General features: G+C 39.7%; 1 protein-coding gene and 1 non-coding gene across 4 annotated transcripts; one reads left to right on the forward strand and one right to left on the reverse strand.

The window, feature by feature from the left end:
- Positions 1-388: 388 nt before the first annotated feature.
- NRBF2 (nuclear receptor binding factor 2) lies at positions 389-23479 on the reverse strand. 3 transcript variants are annotated; one of them, XM_075533829.1, is made up of 4 exons: positions 23238-23479; positions 7920-8031; positions 3643-3683; positions 389-2621 (listed from the first exon to the last, which is right to left on the reverse strand). In XM_075533829.1, exons 1-4 carry the CDS (start codon positions 23265-23267, stop codon positions 1911-1913), a joined length of 894 nt encoding a protein of 297 aa, XP_075389944.1. In that variant the 5' UTR covers positions 23268-23479; the 3' UTR covers positions 389-1910. The 3 variants fall into 3 exon arrangements, with proteins under 3 accessions (XP_075389944.1, XP_075389945.1, XP_075389946.1); XM_075533830.1 differs by having other exon boundaries at positions 390-2621; positions 7920-8004; XM_075533831.1 differs by lacking the exon at positions 7920-8031 and having other exon boundaries at positions 391-2621; positions 23238-23463.
- On the forward strand, positions 8842-8973 carry LOC142430069 (small nucleolar RNA SNORA5). Its single transcript, XR_012780545.1, has one exon. It is a non-coding gene; the product is annotated as a small nucleolar RNA SNORA5 (small nucleolar RNA).
- Positions 23480-23582: the final 103 nt, after the last annotated feature.

Raw genomic sequence — 23582 nt, forward strand, 5'->3', positions numbered from 1 at the left:
CATGAGTGACTACTCCCTGTTTTCTGTGACTCTGAATCATTTAAGGAACAAAGAGGTTTATGTCTAGTGGGGTTTCAATGGCTGACCTTGAAGCTGGCAATCCAACTCTAATCTGGCAGGGTCTCCAGGACAGTGTATTTCTGATCAAAAGACACTTTCATTCTAATGACACAAAATTTAAATAGAAGAGTAGTAAGTAGTGGAAATGAGCTTCAGCAACAATGTAGAAATAGAGAGTAGTCTGCGTAACTTGCATTTGTTAGTGGAAATGCATACAAAAAGGTCCTGTACGATACCTATCAAATTGCTGTGAAGAGATACTGGGAAGGAAGGTGTGATAGACGGGGTGGAATGAGAAAATGCTCGTGTCAAACATAACATTCGTTAAAGAAAAGTGGCTTAAACTAGTAAAATAGTTTATTTTGGCACCAACAATCTCAAGTTTATAAGATTAGGAAAGCAAGATGCCTCAGAGTCCATGATAATGCAACACTGAGATGGACAAATTAACCTTGAACAGAAGTGAATTTTCCAAGTTATTTTAAAAGCTGTTTTGGTTTCACCTTTACCAAGATGAGACAGTTAAGAAATGACCTCTGTATGGCTGACGTCATCCGATCCCACTTCTATTAGTTTCATCACTTAAGCACCTGAGTCCAACCTACTCCCCTGAACCCACCAACTGTCCTTGATTCCCTCCTGGGAGGCAGTTCCTCCCTATTTCTGTCCACCCGTCATTCCGCACAGTAAGCTGAGTCCATGCTTTAAATACACCCAATGGCTTTTGCCTAGATGCGCTTACATCCTCCTCTGCCTCCTCCCCTTCCCTGTCCTGGAACGTCCTCAGACTCTGTAGGGAGAATGTTCCCGGCCACGGGGCTCTACTGGGATGGCTGGTACATGAGGAATAGCACCCTCTATCCTGGAGCAGCCCTGAGCATTTGGGAACACATTTAAACCTCAAGAATGTCTGTCTCCTATTTCCCTCACTGTCAGAGAAACTGAAAGTAAATCACTGAAGTTACCACACCAAAATTAATCCTTTGATTGCATCCGTGCAAACTCATACCCAAACTTTACAATAAACAGAGGTCATATAAAACTTGCCTTTAACTACCAGCCACATTCAACAAGGGTATAAAACACAATTACTTTATTGATTTTCTTATAACCAAATACTGCCAACTAGCATTACTTCCATTCATGCATCATTAAAAACAAAAGGTATTTCCTTGGCATTTTCAAGTGATGCATTATACAATAAACAAAAGTTAGAACTTAAAATGCACCCTGATTAATTATGTAAACTGGTATTTTTTAAAAAAGCCTAACTAATAATTTGGTTCCGTTCTTCATAGAATTGAAATGTACGTATCTCTCCCGATAGTCTTGAGGTCATCAGCAGCAGTGCAAAGCGTGGCACACAGTTTCATCTAGAAAGGTACGCACCTCACACCTCACTGAAACCAACAAAATGTGCAGGACAAATGCATAACGCCAATGCATGATAGAAAGAATATTTCAAATACAAGGCAGCCCCTTAGGCTATCATATTATTTAGGTTTGCATTATCATTTATGGCATTATAGATTAATTACACATAACATATTTTTATACATTTTAACCCTGCTGATAAGAAAAGTAATTGAAAAATTAATTCCAGGTAGCCATTTGGTTTGTATCAGGAGAAAGTGAGTCTCCGAGAGTTTAGTGTCTGCCAAGTCCGAAATCATTACTTTGAATCAGTACATCAGATATGTAACATATTTCACAGTGACTGTTTCCCAAGTCCTGGCAAAGCCTCTTCTACAGTATGTGCCAGCTGGCGCTGCAGCTCTAGCGTCGCTCTGGCACGTGGTTTTCCCTTTTGTTCTTCCTCTGGATTGCTCGTTCTTCTACGGCCATCCAGTTTAGTTATTCATAAGTCCTTTCAGGATATCCTCAGAGAGCTCCATGAGGGGAAGTTCTGGAGAGGGAAAATCCAAGGGAGGGAGATTGGGAATCGGAATGTCCTTGGCTTTTCCAGTATTTGTTGCAAACTTCTGCCAGGTAGACGAGGCTGTAGCGGTTTCTGAATGTGGTGGCAAGCTCCATAACTCTGATTTTTCTACAAAATCAGTATCTACATCCAGCTCCTTTTCCATCGGACCTTTTAGAAGTCTGGCCTTTTCTGCTTTCAGTTGTTTATTTTCTTTCCTCAATCGTTCGTTCTCAACTACAAGAAATTCCACATGCCTCTTCAAATCAGCAATTTTGGTTGCCTGCTCCTCTATAATTGTCTGATCATCTTTGGGGGCTTTGCTCCCGATACACGGCTCTGCTGGCTCACTCTTCTGCTGAAGTAAGAACAGCAGTGTGTCTGGATCCCTGTCGAAGAGCCCCTGAACTTCGGGCAGGCGTCTCTCTGTGGACGGGCTGTACTTCTGAGAAAGAAGTGGGCTCTGGCCCTCCGTATCCTCAGCAGAGGGCTTGTGAGATGCCTGAAGGTGGGTGGCTACATCCTTGTCTGGGTTCTGCTGGGCTTTCAATCTTTCCTCACGCTTTGCCCTCTTCCACCTCTCCTGGATAAGCAGGAGCTGCTTCATGTGGCTGTCCCTTTGCAATTCCAGTGATAAATGGGCCTGTACCACAGAAAGAAAGGCACAATTCTTAGAGTTTAACTTTAGTCAAGTCCTGCTGTATACGACCCCAAGAGCGTCCTTTCTGAATAACTTGTTAACCTTAAAATGCTTTCTTTACAAGGTAGGAGACCTCAAATTTTTTCTTCAAATTAACCAGGTGTTTTTCTGGATAAGCTAACAATTTTACTCATAAAACAGCATTCACTCAGGATTTGGAAGTTCAACTCCAATGAGCACACTAAAGCAGATCTTCACTTGAAATTAGAAATCCTCTCAATTCTACACCAGCTGAAAAGACAGTCTTCCTACGAGCGATGTGCTCAGAAGGCTCAGTGCACGTGCAGGGCTAGACAATCAAAGTGCAAGGGACAGATCATAGCTTTGACATTCACTTGGCTTAGCTTGAGGAACTGAATAAAATCACTTGTTTTCTCTTGCAGAAATCGTATTCAGGTAAATAATTACTACCTTCTCAGTACCATTAACTTTGGATAAAGGTATTTTTAAAGACCAAGCAGGCTCTCTCCAAGCAAGCAAATAAAGAACAACAACAAAAATTAGGTTATAGGTGAAACAAAACTTAAAGTGACAAGATTACTAAGGAATTCAAGAAAAAACAGATGGGAAACTATTCAAGTTTACATTCCCTTTCAAAAGGAAAAGGCAGATCCAATTGATATTCCCTTGATCCCACATGCCTTCTCACTCACTGTGAGCTAATGATGATAAAAACAGCACCGTGATCAGGAAAGCACTAAAGGCGTCCGTCTCTATACTCAGAGAGCACATTTTTGACCAACTAAGATCTGTTGTAAAAGCACTAGCAAAAAGGACAAAGATTCTGACATATTAGCTTAATATTCCTTTCAGAAGTATTCCTCTCCTCCTCAATTTATATACTTTTGACTATCGCATTTTTTTGACTATCGCATTTTTGAGGGGAACACAACCATTTATTTTATACCCATTTTATACTCCACAAAAAATCCTAACCCTTGTTGGCAAGTATTAAGTGTCTCACCTGCTCAGACTGTGTTAACTTCATGGCTTCAGAAAGATATGCTGGTAAGAAAGAAGGACATAAATATATAAGTAATGCCATTTTATAGTTAACAGATCACAGAAGAGTACAAATGGTTATCATATGACAAAAAGGTGTTAGAAGCAATGCTACTTTATGGCAATCATATCAAATGAAAACAGTGACCGCTTTTAAAAAAGGAAAAAAAACCTTTATTGTCTTAAGACAATGCTTCACTTCTTGAAAAAAATAAAATAAAAGCATAGCAGAGATCATCAAATGTTACTATCTCTCCCACACACTTTGAAGATTTTTGTCCTTAAAACCATGAAAGATTTTAGAGGGTAAAAACAAAAGCTAGTCAAATTTAAAAAAAGAGAGAGCAAGAGAGAAGAATTAAACACAAAACCTATTAAAATCCTATTATTATGCTCACAAAAACAGCAAGATATTATCAGTGACATTTTACCTATCTGAATACCTAGGCAACATAATTTTGGCTTCCTGAAAAAATAGTATTAGGAGCCAAGATGGTGCCATGGTTAAGCTCAAAACCACTAGCTAGCTGCTCCACAGGCAAGATGAAGCTTTCGACTCCCGTCAAGAACTACAGTCTCTGAAACACAGCGGCAGCTCTAGCCTGCCCTATGGGGTCACTATGAGCCAGCATCAACTCAACAGTGAGCTTGGTTGCTTTTGTTCATATCTTTAAATAAATAATTTTATAAAATTATGTTCTCAACAAATGGAATTCTGGATAAACCGCCTCAGGAACAGTAGTAGAAATAGTGATTATCAAATAGTAGGGGGATGCTTGGGGAGGGGCAAGGGGGAGAAAGCTGGACCCATCACAAGGTTGTATATATAGCCTACCTCAGTGGGACGGATAACAAAGTGGGTGAAGGGAGACAACGGACAGTATTAGACATGAAATAATAAGATATAATGCATCAAGGACTCACGAGGGTGGGAGGGGGGGGAAGGAGCTTATACCAAGATCTCAAGTAGAAAGTGTTTTGGAAATGACAGTAAATATACAAATGTGCTTGACACAACTGATGTATGAAATATTATAAGAGCTGTAACAGCTCCTAATAAAATGATTTTTAAAAATAAATAAATAAATGCAAATGCAGAAGCCCAGCATAATTAACATAACAATATCCAGACATCTTTCTGGTCAAAAGTTTGTGCCTAATGATTCTCAGTTTATTGGTGGGAAAAGAAAAAGGAATAAAAGTTGAAGTCTCTCTCTCTCTCTCTATATATATATACACACACACACACACACATACATATATATACACACAAAATGCTTTTCAATTATCCAGAGGAACCTATTTCTGTTTGTTGCTGTTGAGTAGACTCCAACATGGTGGCCCGGGTGAATCAGAAATGAACTCTAGCAGGCATCGACTGGCTGCTTTTTCAGAAGACATTTCTCTCTCCTGAGGTACCTCCCTCTGGGTAGAATCAAACCTCTAGCCTTTCAGTTAGCAGCCACACATGTTAACTACTGTACTACCCAGGGCCTAGCTCATCAGTCTATGAAACAAAACCCGAACACAGTAAACCACTGCCAGCTCACAGCAGCACCATTGGTCCGGGACTGCAACTTCGGAATGACTGGTGGTTTGGAGCTGCTAACTTTGAGGTTAACAGTTGAACTTGCAGCTCATGCCATCATCATGGCTGCTCATCAGTCTATCAGATTAAAGTCAGGTTTAGTGAAGAACTGACACGTGTATTTTACTTACAGCAAACAAGTTGTTCATGGCTGCTCATCAGTCTATCAGATTAAAGTCAGGTTTAGTGAAGAACTGACACGTGTATTTTACTTACAGCAAACAAGTTGTTGAGAACAGTATAATGTTATGTATGTAGCCTTTCTATAAAACTTCTTTCTGATCTTCAAATCAGTTCCTGGGTGAGTTAATGTTGAATTTAAATAGCCACTACAGAAATTCAGTTTTCCTCTTTGGGTTGCTAGAAAGCATGTATCTCTCAGCCCCCCTGTAGCATTAACCCTATAACACCGAGAGCGACATTTTTGCAACAATTAAAACACATTTTTAACTGAAATCATGAAGCTTTTGGAGCTGACGACAATGTTGGCAAAATCGTCACGTTTTACTAGTACAAATGCATACCGCTAGTCATGCATTTTAGCGGCAAAATGCTTGAATATTGGCACATATTTTGACTGACTGTGTGTCTGAGGTTAAGTGGTTGTTGGCGTTCAGTGCATTTTATGATAATTTTCAATCTAGTGAAGTTTTAGTGTTGATATTTTTAGTATGTTCATAAAACTAGTTTTTACTCATAAAAATGTATTTATTATATATTTCTACCTTTTCAAAATGTTAACGACTTTGTTATACTCATCTTTTGAATCGAAGGTGACAAAAATTACAGCATGGATTTTTATTTGTTTTATGGAAAACGGCAATTTATGACCTAGATGGAAGTGGTACAGACTCAGACAAGGAACCAGATGCTAATATGGGTAAAACTGGTAAATAAAATGCACATTATATTAAAAAATTTTTGATTTTACAATATAAAATTTTAATTATATTGCTATTCAAACTATTTTGATAACAATATTTATTTTTTCCCATGATAGGAAGTGAACATACGCCCAATTATTTTGATTTGGGTGAATTAGAAGACCTCGTAGTTAGTAATGATAATACTAGTGAAGATGACAGGCGTTCTCAAACTGCGGTCCTCTGAGGACATTTATCCAGCCCGCCGGGTGTTTTTGCCCTGTTTTTTTTACTTCAAAATAAGATATGTGCAGTGCATAGGAATTTGTTCAGTTTTTTTTTAAACTATAGTCCGGCCCTCCAACTGGTCTGTGGGATAGTGAACTGGCTTGGCCCCCTGTTTAAAAAGGTTGAGGACCCCTGAGTTAGAAACTTCAGTTGTTGAAATTGAAGAATCAATTCCAATAGCTACAAGTTCAAAGCCATCTACATCAAGAAATTGAAGAATTCCTCTTTGGCAGCACATTTCTGGAGATGGTACAGCTAGACTTATGCCTGAATGGTTAGGACAAATAGATTCTTCTGGGGTAGTAAAACATCCTGTTGAATATTTTAGACATTTTTCTCGAAGGATATCATTATTCATATTGTTGTCCAAATCTTTATGCAAGCCAGCAAAAACCCAATAAACCTCTTGCACTGAGTAGCCAAGAATTGAGCAATTTCTGGGTACACTGTTAGATTTGATAGACTTGCTAATTGCACTGTAGAGAATTCACATCAGATTGAAAAAATATTATCACAAATGTCTGCAAGAGTTCAAAATGAGCATTGCCAAAGCTCTTCTTCTTGAAGGAGAAAGTAATAGACCAACAAAAAGAGGCGAGGTCCTGCCACCAAAAGCATCCCTGGAAGAGATACCGTTTGGATGGTCTTCACCATTACCCTGAGGTCGCAAAGTGAGAAAATGCAAAAATGTAACTTGCAAGAGTGCACCTTTATTTTTATGTATTCATCTTTGTTTCACAAAAGAAAAAAATTGTTTTGTTCAATTTCACACTAACTAAAATTATAAAGAAATAAATTTTGTATTATATTTTATAAATAAATTAAGCTTTCAGGTTTTTTTGTTACTAATCAAATTTAAGTTTTATGTTCACAATTATTCTTAATGTGATTCAAAAGACTACGTTCTTCTAAGAACTTAAATATAGTGGATAGGAATGATGGCATATTTAACAGCCAATGTTAACATAGGACTTCAAAGACAGGGAAGTAGGTTAACCAGAACCTTTTGTGTTCATTATGTTGCTGCTTAATGCACAAGATATCCTTAGTCTTTTAACATGTGCAATACACATATAACCAAGACCAACTACGGTTAAAGAACTAAAATATCCTTTCATTGGAACATTCATCTAAAATATGCTTTTCTTGTCTGTGCACGGCAAAGCCACATCATAGTGTGAAGAGAAAAGTAGGGAAATTAAGTTGTTCTCCAGTTTTAGATTCAGTATTTCTTAAAATTTCTTAAAATGAAAACTCACCTGAACAGAGAAAATATCCTGGAAATGAAACAACCAGAATACAAGGAAAAGATTGAGACAGTCTCAGTCACTGAATTATTTGTCAAATGGGAACCTAATTTGCTCTATAACCTTCACTGAAAACACAATAAAATATGAGGGCACTTCAGAGTGTACAGGAAAATTCCATTACTATTTCATTCTACTTTTCTACAATTTTTTTGAGGCACCCTCATTAAAAAAAAAAAAAAAGAATACTCACCAGCAGCTTTTTTGTGACAAGAAATAGCCTCTTCGTATTTCCCTGTAGCTAATAAGCGGTCTGCTCTTCTGCTCTGTTGATGAGCCTGGAAGACAAATATTCCCAAACTCCTCTGAATTTTAAAATAAGACATAAAGAAAACATTGTTTAAAAAAAATAAACAATGCTATTTATTGCTATACATCAGTGTACCCACCTACCCCATCCCCTGTCTGACCCTCTTTCAGATAGGTCAGTTCTGTTTTCTTAAGTTTTCATTATTATTGCCTTTCTGATCCTTATCTCCTGGAATTGGACATATTACATATAAACTTACAAATTATATATATTACATATATAAAACATGAAAGGTCAAGCTCTTTGCCATCAAGTCGATGCTATTCAAACTCACTATAGCGCACCCTACAAATAAATTGCCCAAGGCTTCACTCTTCACAAAAGCAGGAGTCAGTGGGTTCAAACTGCCAACTCATTTTGGGTGGCAGCCAAGTGCTTAGGCAGTGCATCCCCCAGGAATGCCTTTAATACATATTTTGTTCTAGTCGTTGTTAGGTGACATCGGGGGAGTTCCTATTCACACTGCCAACGGAATGAAACACTGCTTAGTCCTTACCCATCTAACAATTACTGCTGTGTGGAGTCCTCTCTTGCAGCCAGTGTGTGCCAATCTATCTCTTTGAAGGTGCTCCTCTTTGTCCCTGACCCTCTCTAGGTATCTACAGTATGTGAGACAAAAGCCACCATCCCTCTTTTCCAGGACTATCATAGCTTTACTTTTTCCCAGGCAAATTTGGTCATTCTTCTGGCAGCAGGCATTTTCCCCACTATAGCATCATAATTCAAACGCATCAATTCTTCTTTATTCTTTCTTATTGTCTAGCTGTTGTATGCACATGAGGGTGATTAAAAATACTATGATTTGTGAAGCTGTGTCAGATTCAGTAACCCCCCACCCCGCGGGCACTGTCCTCAAAGGCTGCCACAGATACACTGTGACTCATGAGCCCTGTTCCTCTTCTTTTGGGCTCAGGGATAAATTGTGTTACATACATTAAAAAAAAAATCTTTGGATATCTTGCTCAGGAGGGGGACCCATGTTGATTAGTGAGTCCCTCTCTGACTTCAGAAATTCAGGACTTCGGTCTGGTCTACAGTTCCACGTTGACTTACACTACTTACAGGGTAAGGGTATGATTAATACAAGTGTCAAGGAGAGAAATTTTGGAGATGAAGAGTTCCTCACCAAAGAAAACAAAGCCTCCCGCTCTATTATTTAAAGCTAGGCTAAAGTTGTATGATAGGGACAGAATAGTCAGAAAATGGATCGCTGCTTTCACTGCCTCTTGACCAGAACATAGTGCAAACATTGTTCATTCTCCCCAGTCAGTGTATTCCCCTTGCACTATCTTTCTGTGTGGCAGAATACATTAATTCTTCTAAAAAATAAATCTTCATAAATTACAGTTTTAGTAATCTCATGTCTATGATTTGGTGAAAGTTAAGAAAAAAATAAGTACTTTTGAAAAACGTCTGTCCTCATATCTTCATTCGGAAAAAAAAAAAATACCATGGTTTAGATCAAGCATACCTTCATGCTCAAAGTTACATCTTTGCTTTTTAACACTTTAAAGGGGTCTTTTGAAGCAGGTTTGGCCTATGAATTTGATTTCTTGCTGCTTTCACGATCATTGATTATGGATCTAAGTAATGGGAAATCTTTGACTACTTTGTCAGTTGTGGCAATAACTACTTTATAGAAGGTTCTTGGTCATCTAAAATTATGTCTGGTAATGGGGATGGTTTTTAGCCAGAAAATTAGTGAGAGTTGTCCAAATGGCCTTTTTCTTTTTTTCTTCATTGATTTCAGGGTAATAACTCACAGCTTCCCAAATCAGCCTACCAACTTTTGCTAGGCGAGTAGCATTTGGGTCCATTTCTACCAACTGAAACCTTTGAAGAAGTTTAGAAAAAATTCTAGTCACCAGTAACTGGTGACTTAAAATAATTTTAGATAGTCTTCTATGGGGCAAAAACTATTTTCTGAGCACAGTATGTTTTACAGTATCAGAAATGCTACATATCTTTTAAGATTATGTACAAACTAGTAAGTATAAGAAATTATGACAAATATAGTTTCTAATAGTATTATTGTGACTCATCAATGCAGGCAGAGAAACTTTCCTGGAAATTCAAGTGAATCAACAAGATTCCAGTAAAAAAAGAGAAGGAAATGGGCAAACCTACAGGAGGTGCCTTAACCTTTTTGAACTGTGAAATGAAGCTCCAAAGAACAATCCAAAGGCTCTCATGTAGTGAGATCAAGACCTAATGGCTCACTTGACTTCCCCAAAATATCCCCATGTAAAAAGCCCAACCTGTAATCACTATGCTAATACAAGAGGCATATTTCACTTTAATTCCAAATATTACTAATCCAATAAAAGCATCCATACTTATTTGGTGTCACAGCATGAAAATGGCATGGGGGATACATCTGACCTCCTTTGACTATCCAAGGGAGGAGAATCCAACTCTCACTAACCTAAGACCTGTTGCCATGAGGCAGAGGTCCGTCATGTGGACGTTTTCCTTAACCTATTTTGACACTGTTGTAAGGATTTCACAAACATGCTCTGCTGAATGCTCTTCTTTCGTAATGGTTCCAAGAATTCTTTCTGTTGCAGCTTGAGAAATAGTTCTCCAATAGCTTGGAGGATGGCAACTCAACCGGCCAATTCCCTCTATGAGTATTTCATATGCCTAGTTGCATAGTCTCACACAGTCATTGAGTGGAGGTTAATTAAGAAATTTCACTCCACACACAGTCATCAAATCCTTATCTTAAAAAAAGCATTGTTCCTACTAAATTCTCAGACTTTGAATAAAGCCTTACGTGGCAATTACATTATCTCCTGTCAACTTGTGAAGGGGAGAAGTAAGTCTAGCCTATCAGTCAGGTGGGCAGCTTGATGATTTCATTGGGAGGCACAAATGGAGATATAAAGCTCACTGGAGGCCAGATACATGCTCACTCCTTGCGAGACATTCCTGTTGACAGGATGCATGGAGCTACACTGATGAAGCCAGAGCTCTGGTCTGGAGGAACCACGTGGAGACTCACACCAATGCAGAGATTCTTCCACTGCCACTGGATCTACAAGACTTTGCACTCAGTGGCCCGTGTTTTTCCTGCATTCGGCATTATTGCATGGCTGCGTGAGTCTAAAGAGGAATTTATGGACTAGTATTGGACATATGGACTAACATTGGACTTATGGACTTCCTCTGGACTTCACTGGGATGTTTCTCAATATATAATTACTGTTTATATAAAGTTCTTTCTTACATGCATGTGTGCTCCTGGATTTGTTTCTCGAGTCAACCCTAACACACTTTACTTCCCTAGTTCAAATCTCAATTTAAACACTTATTAGACACATGAACTTAGCATTCTTAATGTCTTGCCTGTTTCGTCCCCTCTAAAAGGAGAAGTGCTGTGAAAATTAAACTAGTTGCGATATCAGAGTGCTTAGAATGGTGCCTAGTACATTGCATTGAAAACACCTATTAATATGTACTACAAAAGAACACGCTGGAGGTCCCCATCAACAAGAAATTTACAATCTACTTAGACTAATTACATTTTTGTTTTTACTGAAGATACTATAGGAACTTATTTGGGTACTTATTCTTATTTTGTAACTCTGATAACATTCCTTTATACTAAATATTTCAAGATGCACTAAGATTTTGTGAAAATGAAATTTAAAAAATTTTATGAGAAAAACTTTATTCCCAACTCATAGTCAATCAGAAAACGTAAGACACAGGTTTTGATGGTAGTTTCATTAGTAATTCAAATAACGTGTAAGTCAAAAATGAATATTTCAAATACTAATATGACCAAGTATCATAATCCATTCTCCAGGGATTAACCCCCTCCCAAGATATCCAAACCACATGTATTAGAGCCTTACCACCCTTACTTCTAAGAAGCGTTTCAGCTGTTACTTCCTCCAAGACATACGTGTTTGTTCTTACAGCAGTGCACGGTCCTTTCAACACCCTTTGGCAACACCAGTCCAAAAGCATTAGCTCCTCTACAGCCTTTCTCATTTATGCAGCTTCCACATGCATATGGAGTGAGTGAAAATATCATGGCTTGGATCGGTGTCCCTTAGTCTTCTCTTTAACACTTTAAAGAAGTCTTGTGCAGCAAATGTGCCCAATGCAATAATACATTGTTTGATTTCTTAACTATTGCTTCCAATGGGCATTGATTGCAGATAGAAGTAAAATAAAATCTTTTGACAACTTCAGTATTTTCTACATTTATCCTGATGCTGCCTACTGACCCAGTTGTGAAGATCTTTAGTTTTTACATTTATTTCCAATTCATGCTGAAGTTTATCTATAATTTTCATCACTAAGTGCTTCAAATCCTCTTTGCTTTATTACATCACGACTTAACAGGAAACCATTCAGACAGAGGTATTCCAACCCTCCAGAATTTCCACTCCATTAATCTAATTTCATCTCTTTTTGGTCGATGGGTATGTTCTCTACCCCATGTATGTGGTATTTCACAGAACATACCATGGGCATTAAATGGCCTATATCTGAATACAGTCTCTCTTCTCAAATGTGGGCTGGAATTAGTGACTTGGATCTAAGAAACAGAATACAGCAGTGGGGATGGGTTGGCATTTCCAAGTCTGCACTTCTGTCTTGATAGCCATTTTTCTCTTTGGCTTTATTTTTAAAAGCCAGAATCAACTTGGTAGCAATGAGTTAAATGAGTCATGTGGTAAACTATCCTAAAGAGAGGTTCATTGGGAACAGATAGCTGTCTCCAGTAAAGTAGCAAGGACTCAGGCCTTCAGTCCATAAATCTTTCAAGGACTTCAACCCAGCAAACAACCACACACAAAATTTGGAAGCAGATTCTGCCCCAACAGAACCTTCAAGTGAGACTAAAGGCCAGGTGATAACCTGGATTGTAGCCGTGTGAGAAACCGTGAAGTGAAAGATACTACTTAATCCTGGTCTACAGAGGCTGTGAAGTAATAAAATGTGTGTGTTTTAAGCTGTTTTTATTTGTGCTGCTTTAATACATAAAAAGTATAGCAATTTTTAAAAAATAGCAACTATTTATTTATAGAGCCCTTATTACAGCATAGACAGGGCAAGTGTCCTAAATGGTTTCTAAGATATACTCCCCACCTTAATGTCCCACCTCAAAGTAATTCATTATATTGGTTACTGCTGTTCTTGTTAGATAGATACTATCAACCACATATACAGCAGAACGAGCACCGCCCCAGTCCTGAACCATCCTCACAATGGTTGCTATCTCTGAGTCCAGTTTTGTAGCCACTATATTAATCCATCTAGTTGAGGGCCAGTACAGCAAATTTGTCTTGTAAACTTCTCAAACTTGACTGTATATAATATTAAAACATGAACAGTAGTGACTGCCAATCCTCCTGGGGTTGTAATATCCATCTTAAATATTAGATTTAGTGATACTACTAAATCTCATTGTAAAGGACTTTGGAACACGTAGGGTTTACAATAAATTAATTTTGTTTAAAATTTTCAAGGAAATTTTAAATTCTGATTCCAGCCATGATCCAGCATTGAGTTATCTTCCATGCTGTACACTTTAAAGCTAACTAAAATATATAAAAGCAACTGTTTAAAAACCCTGGACTTTTAAAAAAATAGAAAAAGAAGGGCTAAATTACTCTTTCAACAAGCAAAATATACCAGATAAAACTGTCCCAAATTTCTTTTTAGGGCATTTTCCAAAATGGCGTACTGAATGCCAGAGTCAATTGCAACAACTCAGTTTATCCTATAAGGGCGGAGTAGAACTGCCCCTGTGGGTACTGAAGACAATAACTTTTTTTTAATTAAATACTTTTATTTGGGGCTCTTACATCTCTTATCAAAATCCATACATTCATCCAGTGTCAAGCACATTTGCTGCCATCATTTTCAAAGCATTTTCTTTCTACTTGAACCCTTGATATCAGCTCATTTTCCCCCTTCCCTCCCATGTCCACCCTCCCTCATGAGGTGTAAGTTATAGATTATTATTTTCATATCTTACATTGGCCCATCACCCTTCACCCACTTTTTCGTTGTTTGTTCCCCTGGGAGGGGGTTATATGTTTATCCTTGTGATTACCCCTTCCGACCCCAACCTTCTCCTAATCCTCCTGGTAGCTCTATGTTCATTTTTGGCCCTGAGGGGTTTATCTATCCAGGATTCCCTGAGTTGCGGGCTCTTATCTGTAGCAGTGTGAATGTTCTGGTCTAATCCAATTTGTAAAACAGAACTGAGGTCATGATATAGGGGGGAAGGAAGTATTAAAGAACTAGAGGAAAGTTGTGTGTTTCATCAGTGCTATATTGCACCCTGGCTCATCTCTTCCTTGTGACTCTTCTGTGAAGGGATATCCAGCTGTCTACAGATGGGCTTTGGGTCTCCACTTCACGCAGCCACCACCCTCCTACCCACATTCACATTGGATATGATTTTGTTCTGGGTCTGAGATGCCTGATCCCATCAACACCTCATAATCACAAAAGGCTGGTATGCTTCTTCCACATGGGCTTTGTTGCTTCTCAGCTAGATTGCTGCTTGTTTATCTTCAAATATTTAAGACCCCAGACACTATGATGGCTGGGCACCTTCAACTTTCTTCACCACATTTGCTTATGCACCCATTTTGTCTTCTATTATCCTGTTGGGAAGGTGAGCATCACAGAATGCCGGATTATTAGAAGAAAGCGCGCTTGTGTTGAGGGAGTACTTGAGTAGAGGCCCAATGTCCACCTGCAACCTTAATTCTTAACATATAGATATAAGTACATAGATCTATTCCCCTCTTGAGATATATGACTTTATTTAGGCCTCTATCAATGTCCTTTGCCTCCTGGTTCTTTCCTCTATTTCTTTTCACTTTTCTCTTGTCCCACCATCATGTTCAGCCTTCATTGGGGTCTAGCAATTCCTTGCTGCTACACTGCTCTTGACCAAGCCCCACTAGGCATCCCACGCCCTTCTCTCCATTGATTTTAGTTCACTTGTTCCCTTGTCCCTGGGCTGGTGAAACGCAATCGCTAATCTTCGCTTTAAAAAAGTAAACATACTACTAGCTCTTACTGACTTTTTCCCCTCGATTATTATTTACTCAGCAGGCACAAGATAATCAACCCTCAATGAAGGAAAATGTAACTCAGTCCTTACCAAGTATCAGACATAGGTATGAAAGGCTAGTATAGTTAAGCAGTACACAGGAGCCCTCATGCATCTTCCTGATGCCCCTTCTTGTAACTGCATCAGTCCCAACTCCCTGTTTACAGAAAATCCAATAAATTCTAGTAGTCTGATGATCCTTGCTGGTAAAAGGGACAGCATTAAGTTAAATGCTCCTATTCCAAGTTTGACACGCCCTTCAAACTCATAGAATTGTTGCTCAACTTTCTTCTTAATTACATGCAAGATCGAAAGACATTCCTTGTATATTTGGTAACTTGTCCTAATTTTGAGTCCACCTCTGAGGAAGTTGATCATATTTTCATCCTGCATAAACGCAGGTGCTGCTTTCTGCAGGAGGCACTCAGTGAAACAGAATTCGAGCCTGCATTTCCTTTTCAGTCAGCTGTTCTAATGATCCTCTGGAAATAAAACTTGAAACAGACTCCACAACAGTGCATATTTTCCTGTGTTTTTGGCAAGTTTGTAAAGTGTCCTTCATTGCAGAAATGTCATTTTGGATGTCTTGCTGCTCGAAGGTCATAACTCATAACTGCCTGCAACACCACAATGATGCTATAGCCAAAGGCATGGTACATGTGATCCTTTGCCCATGGTCGAAGTAATTCTAAGGCTTCTGATTATCTGTCGCTTAGAAATAAATTCAAGGCCACAGCACATTCTTCTAGGCCACTCTCGAGATCTAGCATGGTTGACTGTGACCTGCTGCGAGTTGACATCCTATGCCAGCCAGGTGCCTGTTTGGAATCCAATACAGCAAAGTGGTAGTGATTGCTTGCTGCTGTGGTTGATTGAGAAGGTGTAGGGACGGCTTCCAAGGCATCTTCAAAGATATCCTCGTCCGCCTCCAGCTTCGCACTTTTGCCTACAAGTGCCATGTTCCTCCTTGGGCAGCTGCCACAAAATGCCAGGCAGGGTGCTCACTGCCAATTGCGCTCCTCTGCTCGTGGCTCCGCCCAGCCCGAGGGAGGGAAGCGGTGGCCCTGGGTGCCCGCTGGGTCCCAGGCAGCCCACATGCAGCTACGAGGGCCCTTTTCCTGCCCCTGGCGCCCGTAGTTGGCGCCAGACCGTAACTCTTTAAGGGAGTAGAAGTCATCTATCACCTTTCTCTCGAGGTGTGTCTGGTGGTTCCCAACTGGTGGCCTTGCAGTTAGCAGTCCTATGTGTTATCCCTGCACCATCATCTCATGTAGAGTGCAGCAATCTCATTAAGCAGAGGAGGCAGAAACTGGAACTAAAAAAAGCTCCGGTTTGAGAAGTAGAGTCCAAGATACCCTAAAAACATGCATAAAACATGCATACTCCCAAGTCAGCATACACTGAAAAAAAGCTTAAAATAAAAATGTTTCATTTAAATATATTTATCTTTTTAAGTGCAAACAGTTGCTAGCAATTAATTTTGACTCATGGTCATCCAAGCATGTCAGGGTAGAATTATGCTCATGGAGTTTTCTATGGCTATTTTTTAAAAAGTAGATTGCCAGTCTTTACTTCTGGATTTTAAACTTCTCATAGTAAAAAAAAAAAAATTTAAATCCTCACATTAAATAGAATGCATCATATACAGCAGTTTTTGTAATATTTACAAAGGGTTCATACTTCCCATCCTTTGACCACTAGACACAATTCTAAGAGTCCCCCTCACACTGGTTATGTAAAAAGTATTCAAGGAGTCTGTAGCCATCCACTGATTATCTGCAGGTAGTTAAAATGGAAAAAGAAAACAGATCTAATAGAGAATAAGCATATTAATGTAGGTAATGAGGAAGGCAACTTAAAAAAAATTTTTTTTAATTAAAGGACTTTATGGAAAACAATTTTACTTGCACATTCCTATGGTTGCCGAATTTTTCTTTCATTTGGCATTGGGGTGTGTGTGTGGATGGGGAGGTGCAGACAGAAGACAATGACAGTGAAAAGGTTGCAAAACAAAATCAGACCCACTGCAATTTGAGCAGATTCCAACTCACAGAGTAGAACTGTTCTCTAGGGTTCAGAAAGTGGTAAATCTTTAGAACTCATCTTTCTTGTGGAGTGACTAATGGGTTCCAACTGCTGACATGGAGGTCAGCAGCTCAATGTGTTATGTTACAGATCCCTGTTAAGATGGAAGGGTTTTTAGAGTTGAGATTCTAGAAGGATTTAGAAATTTGATGATGGGATTTTAGACATTGAAGCTATGGAGCATTTAATTTTGTTTTTAAGGTAAAATTGTTCTTTATTTTGAACAACTATATACTAATAGTACAGATAGATTACCTCTCACACACCCAACACACAAGAGTTTTAAACACTGATCTAACAGAAACGCCAATGTTAGATATAGAATGCTATGTACTTTCAAATCCCAAGGAGCCCTGGTGGCTTAGTGGTTAAGTATTCAACTGCTAACCAAAAAGGTCAATTAGTGGTCTGAACTCATCAGCGGAATTACAGAAGATAAGGCATGGCAGTCAACTTCCATGAAGATTTTCAGCCATGGGCAGTTCTCCTAAGGGGTCGCCTATAGTTAATTGACTTAATAGTAGTAGGTTCAGTTTCAGTGTCTTCTTGTGTAAGATGGGGACAATTGCTCATATAAATATTATAAAAGAATAGACTACTCACTCATTGCTATTAAGTTAATTTGGTTCAAAGCAACTCTTATATAGCAGAACAGAACTGTCCCTTTGTGTTTATGAAGCTATAAATTTTTACAGAAGCAGAAAGGTCAAACTGCTGATCTTGGTTGGGGTCAGCAGGGTGATTTGTAATCTATCACATGGCCAGGGCTCCTAAGACAATATACAAGAGTAAGTAAAAAAGTATTTCTACAAAATGACAGAAAAATAAAAATGTGAAGCTATTTTTTTCTTGACCTAGACTTTCTAGATCTATACACTTTTGAGGACTGTGTTTGAATCCTTCCCCAAAGAATTCTTGTGCGTAGATTTACACATCAAAAGAGCAATTTTGACATCCTCAAGGATAATGACACCCTCAAATACAGCGTTTCTTTTCAATGCACTTTGGGCTTTAGGAACAAAAAGAAGCCTGAAGGGGCAAGATCAAGACTATATATAGCTAAGGCTCCCCAATGGGCTTCTTATAGGACAGCCCTTGCGACTCATTGGTGCATCTTCCACCAGAAACAAACAAACCCTCTGCACAATTTTCCTGGCATTTTTATTAACACCGCAGCTTCCAATTTTCATGAAACTTCTTCATAAGAAGCCCCTGTGTCCTTCAAAAAAACCTATCAAGATTACCCCCTGCTCTTACTCTTAACCACCACTGAGTCAATTTCAGCTCATGGCAACCCTACAGGGCAGGGTCGATTTACCAGAGCTATACATCTTTATAGGAATATCTTACTCTTGAAGAGCACCTGGTATATTTAAACTGCTGATCTTACTGTTATGAACCCATTACAGTGGCTGTAACCTTCTGAGCTGACCTGACCTAGTGTAACTAGTTCAACAGACCCTTAGGGGCCAATGTTTTCATTGGGCCTTTTTTGTGAAGGCATCTCTAAACAAGACTAAGATAAGTGTTATTACTGAGAAAACGTGTCTGCATTCATCCACTAACTAAAGAGACATGTTTAAGGAAAAAAAAGACATGTTAAACATGTTTTGCTTGTCATAAAATTGTGCTTGTTAGCTGAAATAATAGTATTGATTTTTTTGATGGACCCTCCTATATAAAGTGCCTGATGCAATCTCAATATTTAGTAATTAGAGGACATATCCAAGTACTCTACCTCCCTAGTCTGTCTTCATTAATTAAGTCCAGCAGAGCTTGTTTAATGTGTTCAAGATTTGTGGTAACGCTACATTGAGCAAGTTTTTTTTTTCTTTTCTGAATAGCATCATTTCTCCAGCAGTATGTTCTCACTTGGCATCCTTGGCACATTTTGGTAATTCTCATAATATTTCCAGCCCTGGCAGCCTAGTCGATTATATACTGGGCTGCTAACAAGGTCAGCTGTTCAAAACTACAAGTCATTCTTTGGGAGAAAGATGAAGCTTTCTACTCCCAGTTTTGGAAACCCACAGGGCAGTTCCACCTTATAGGGCAGTCCTATAGATTCACAGTGAGTTAGAATTGACTCCTTGGCAGTGAATTTTTGGAGTTATAGAATTATTGCACACTTATTATATGGCCTAAAACCAAGCCCACTGCCACAGAGACCCTATGGAATAAAATTGCTCCAAGTTTCCCAGTTTGTCTTTACCAGAACAAAAAGTCTCATCGTCTCTCATGGAGTGGTTGGTGGTTTCAAACTGTTGACTTTGTGGTTAGTTGCCCGTCACATAAGCTACTATATCAAGCAAGGCTCCTAAAGTCTACTCAGTCAGTCAATGCTAATGCATTGGGATGCCCCTGGGAATTTCTGAGACTGTTTATGGGAATAGAAAACCCAGTCTTTCTCCCTTGGAGCTGCTGGTTGGTGGTTTCAAACTGCCACCTATGTGAATCACAGCCAACAAATAACCACCACACCAACAATCTATAGTGTAGTGAAAACACAACCTTTACATGCAGCGGGAAACAAAAAAAAAAACATCTCCAGCTCGCTTTATTGTGGTAGTCTGGAATGAAACCCATATCGCTAAGGTAAGCCTGTAACACAGGACAGTTACAAAAACATCAAGTATGTATATGACAAGGTCATTCCTTGGACCAAGATATTAGGTGCCTTTTCTTAGGTGAGAAGTTAAAAAGCAAGAAACTTCCTTAACAGCCTCATGCAATTTGAGAACTGATCACGCTAGGGGAAAGCTCAGTTCTTCAGCAAGTATTTTCTCAGCACTCTTAGAAGCCAAATAAATTTGTGGCCAAGGTACTCACACGATCCCTAGCCTACAGTTTGTAGTCTAGGTAAAGCAAAGCAAAAGTCATCTATCTATAAATTAAGGTCTGACATCACTTCCCAAGCTGGCAGCAAACAAATCTAAGGGCTAGAACCTATTTCTTGGGAGGTTTGACATTTCCGAACATAGCACTCACATTACCAAAATGAAATGTAGAGGGGGGAAAAAAGAGGACTTGATGCAAATGGCTTAAGCGGAGAGCAAATGCTTTGAAAATGATGAGGGCAAAGAATGTACAGATGTGCTTTATACAACTGATGTATATATATATGGATTGTGATAAGATTTGTATGAGTCCCTAATAAAATGTTAAAAAAAAGAAATGTATAAAAAGAAATGCCTAAATAAGTCAGTAATCTTGTGATAAAATTTTCCCATGTTGAATATGATTAAAAGGAAAACCCAAATGAGGGGGAAAGAATCTTATTAAGTCCAAAGTCTAGCTATTATTTGTTTAGTAGAAATAAAATTTCTTGTTGGATCGACTAAATAAAGCTGAGAACTATAATATAATACCTGTACTATTAAAACATGTATTTCTAAATGGCCTTTTCCATCTCAAATACTAACTGAGAGGAACGTAAATCCACTGGTCTGTAATGCAAACTTAACACAAAAGACTCAATAATAGATCAGAGACATAGGATCTACATACAGTTCAATACAAACATGGACATTAAAACAAAAATGAATTTTTAATAAGTACAACACAGAAGCATTGGTAGAAAGCAGTCATAAAAAAATAAGTTGTGATCTATAAATATTTCAGTCATGACCTAAGCAACTACTAACTTTTCATCTGTTACAACTAGGAAATTCTTATAAATTTCAAGGATGCTTTGACAACAAAGGGTTACTAACCTTTTAAAAAAATCATTTTATTGGGGGCTCGTACAATTCTTATCACAATCCATACATCCATCCATTGTGTCAAGAACATATGTACATTTGTTGCCATCACCATTCTCAAAACATTTGCCTTCTACTTGAGCCCTTAATATCTGCTGCTCATTTCCCCCCTCCTTCCCCACTCCCCACTAGTTACAAACCTTTAAATTGTAATTAAGTCCTTACATAATGAATGTGGTCTGTGCTATCATTAGAAAAACCTTGTTTTAAAAAAAGCTTGTATACACTATTGGGATTTTCACTGGCACTCACATAAACACAGTACTGAGAAGAACTACTTCTCACACTGTCAACTGGTTATTAATTTGAATACCTGTTGACAAAAGATTTTGAGTCTTCAGAACTGAATGATTATCCATGGGTCTGTTCAGAGATTTAGCAGCAGAGTTCAAATCAATCAGGTGAATGCTAATCTCCATCCCATCATTATCTTCCAATAAACAGCTGACCTAGAAATTAGATCTTTCAAATATCTCATGGTATTAAAATTCAAGATGACAAATTTCTGATACTTACACCAATTCTATGGCTAGACTATGGAATTATGTTAGCCTGCTTAACAGGACTTTTCTCAAAATTCTCATGAATACTACTGTCACCATTTATCTACTTTTTCTCAAGAGGGTCTGCTGATGCTCCATCTACAACACTAACTTTCAGCCTTCTTAGTCCACCACACACTTGAACATTTGGCTACAGCTATTCTGCAGCCTGCAGTCCCACAAAGGGTGGCTAACTGCAAATGAACCCATAGTTCTTTGCAAGGACATCTGAATTTTGAAGCAGTTTGTAAACTGCCAATTATTTTTTTTAATAATGTGAAGTTTTAAGTATTAAGTCATCTATCAGATTGAACTGCAAATTGAATGTCCCCTTAAATACAAACCAAATTCCATTCTTAAGGGTAAACAACTATTATCAGTGTGTGTTTGTGAACAGCAATTATCAATGTGCTTGGGGACATTAGGAGGGCCTCTCAGAGCAGCTAACCAGAAAAAGGACGGCCAATTTGTTAGGAAAAAAGACTTAGGTCCTAGAATTTTAGGTTTTTAAAGCTCAGCCCATCCAAACCTTATTTCACAAGTGAGATTTCAAATCTGGGCTCATAGTTTAGTGATAATATTAGCTAATTCTTATTGTACTATGCATCGACTATTGTTCTAAGGACTGTACACTTATTTACTCCTCTAATCCACACAACAAGCTTAAAAGAAATCTGAAACCTCTGGAGGGCAAGTAACTTGCCCAAGGTCATACAGCTACTGAGTGGCAAAGACAAAACTCAAATCCAAGGATTCTGGCTGCAGAATCTATGCTTTTAAACCATTAGTCTCTCTCTGCCCAGCCCAAGACTCTTCCAGGGCACTGGAGCTCAAAGTGCCCGTGTGAGAACTAGGTTTTTTTCCTATCCCATCCCACCTGCAAACTCACGACTCTTTAAAAGTCCCTTCTGTCAGTAAACTTAAGTAATCTGAGCTTTAGGTAAGTGCATCCAAAATGGGTATCCTCTTTGGGAGACCAAAGATGTGCTGGCCTGCCTGAAAAAAATTCGTGTTTTTCATCGCAATGCTTGAAATGACTAAAGGCAAAAAAAGAGCTAATAAAAGTCTATTAACACTTGTTCTTAGAAAGGCAAGTATCTCTGAGGCTTTCACGATGCCTAACGGGAAGAAACAGTTAAAAACAAGAATGATCCTTTCCCCAGCTATCTCCAATTTGTGTGGAGACAGAGGAGGCTCACTGATGCACGTGAACGCTTGCTTTTAAAAAACTGAAGGGAAAAATGGGGGGCCAAGTTGGGCGTACTCCATCTCCAAAGTCAGGAGGATCAGACTCAGGGCCCGGGTGTTAGAAGTCAACAGCAGTATCCACATTACTCTGCCCTGGCTGGTTTCAGAGCCTGTCCAGGTGGCAGGGGGGTGGCTACGTGGCGGCGGTCGGCATTTCCCCTCGGGCAGCCGAGAAGGTGGCGGCCCCAGCTGGTGGGTGACCTCCCTTCACCCCGGGCCCTGAGGCGGGGGCTCCCAGAAGCGGCGGGAAGTGGAACTCGGGAACTTCCCAGTGGTCCCCGAAGGGTGGGCAAGTCTGGGGCGGCTTGCCCTCAGCCGCTGGGGGTCCCGGTCGGGCGACGGTCCCTCACCTCTGGCCCCGGCACTGCCAAGCCCGCCCCCCAGGCCCGGAGGGTCGTCCGACCTGCCGGGAACGCGAACGAACTCCGGAGGCAAAAGCGCCGAGGGCGGACGCGTTCCTGTGCGGGTCACTCACCAGGTTGAGCGGTCCTTCCATTACTTCCATAGACCCCGGGGTAAGCGGCGGCCTGAGGAAGGGGAGCGGCGGCTCCGGGGCACATGGAGGGGAGCAGCGGGAGTTCGCGACGCAGCAGCAGTACCGTCCCTCGCTGCGCCGCAGAAGCCGGCGGTGGGCGCAGAGGCAACAGCCGCACCACTTCCTCCTACGGCACCTCGCCGCGGGCCCGCCCCCTGCGCCGCGCCGCAGCCACGCACGGCGCCCTGACGTCACACGCGCGGGAGGCTGGGTCAAGGTAGGAGGAAGGACACGGAAGTGGGTGGAGCTCCAGGAAGGCGGAGCACCGGCTGACGCACGCTTTGC

Source organism: Tenrec ecaudatus, chromosome 16, assembly GCF_050624435.1.
Source record: "Tenrec ecaudatus isolate mTenEca1 chromosome 16, mTenEca1.hap1, whole genome shotgun sequence".
In the NCBI taxonomy this organism is placed as follows: domain Eukaryota; kingdom Metazoa; phylum Chordata; class Mammalia; order Afrosoricida; family Tenrecidae; genus Tenrec; species Tenrec ecaudatus.

Excerpts from the sequence above, each read along its gene's own strand:
- NRBF2 (XM_075533829.1), bottom strand. The coding sequence starts at position 23,267 with ATGGAAGTAATGGAAGGACCGCTCAACCTG. Across the intron at positions 3,684-7,919 it reads TTGTCACAAAAAAGCTGCTG|CATATCTTTCTGAAGCCATG; the intron begins GTGAGTATTCTT and ends CTTTCTTACCAG. Across the intron at positions 2,622-3,642 it reads AGTTAACACAGTCTGAGCAG|GCCCATTTATCACTGGAATT; the intron begins GTGAGACACTTA and ends TCTGTGGTACAG.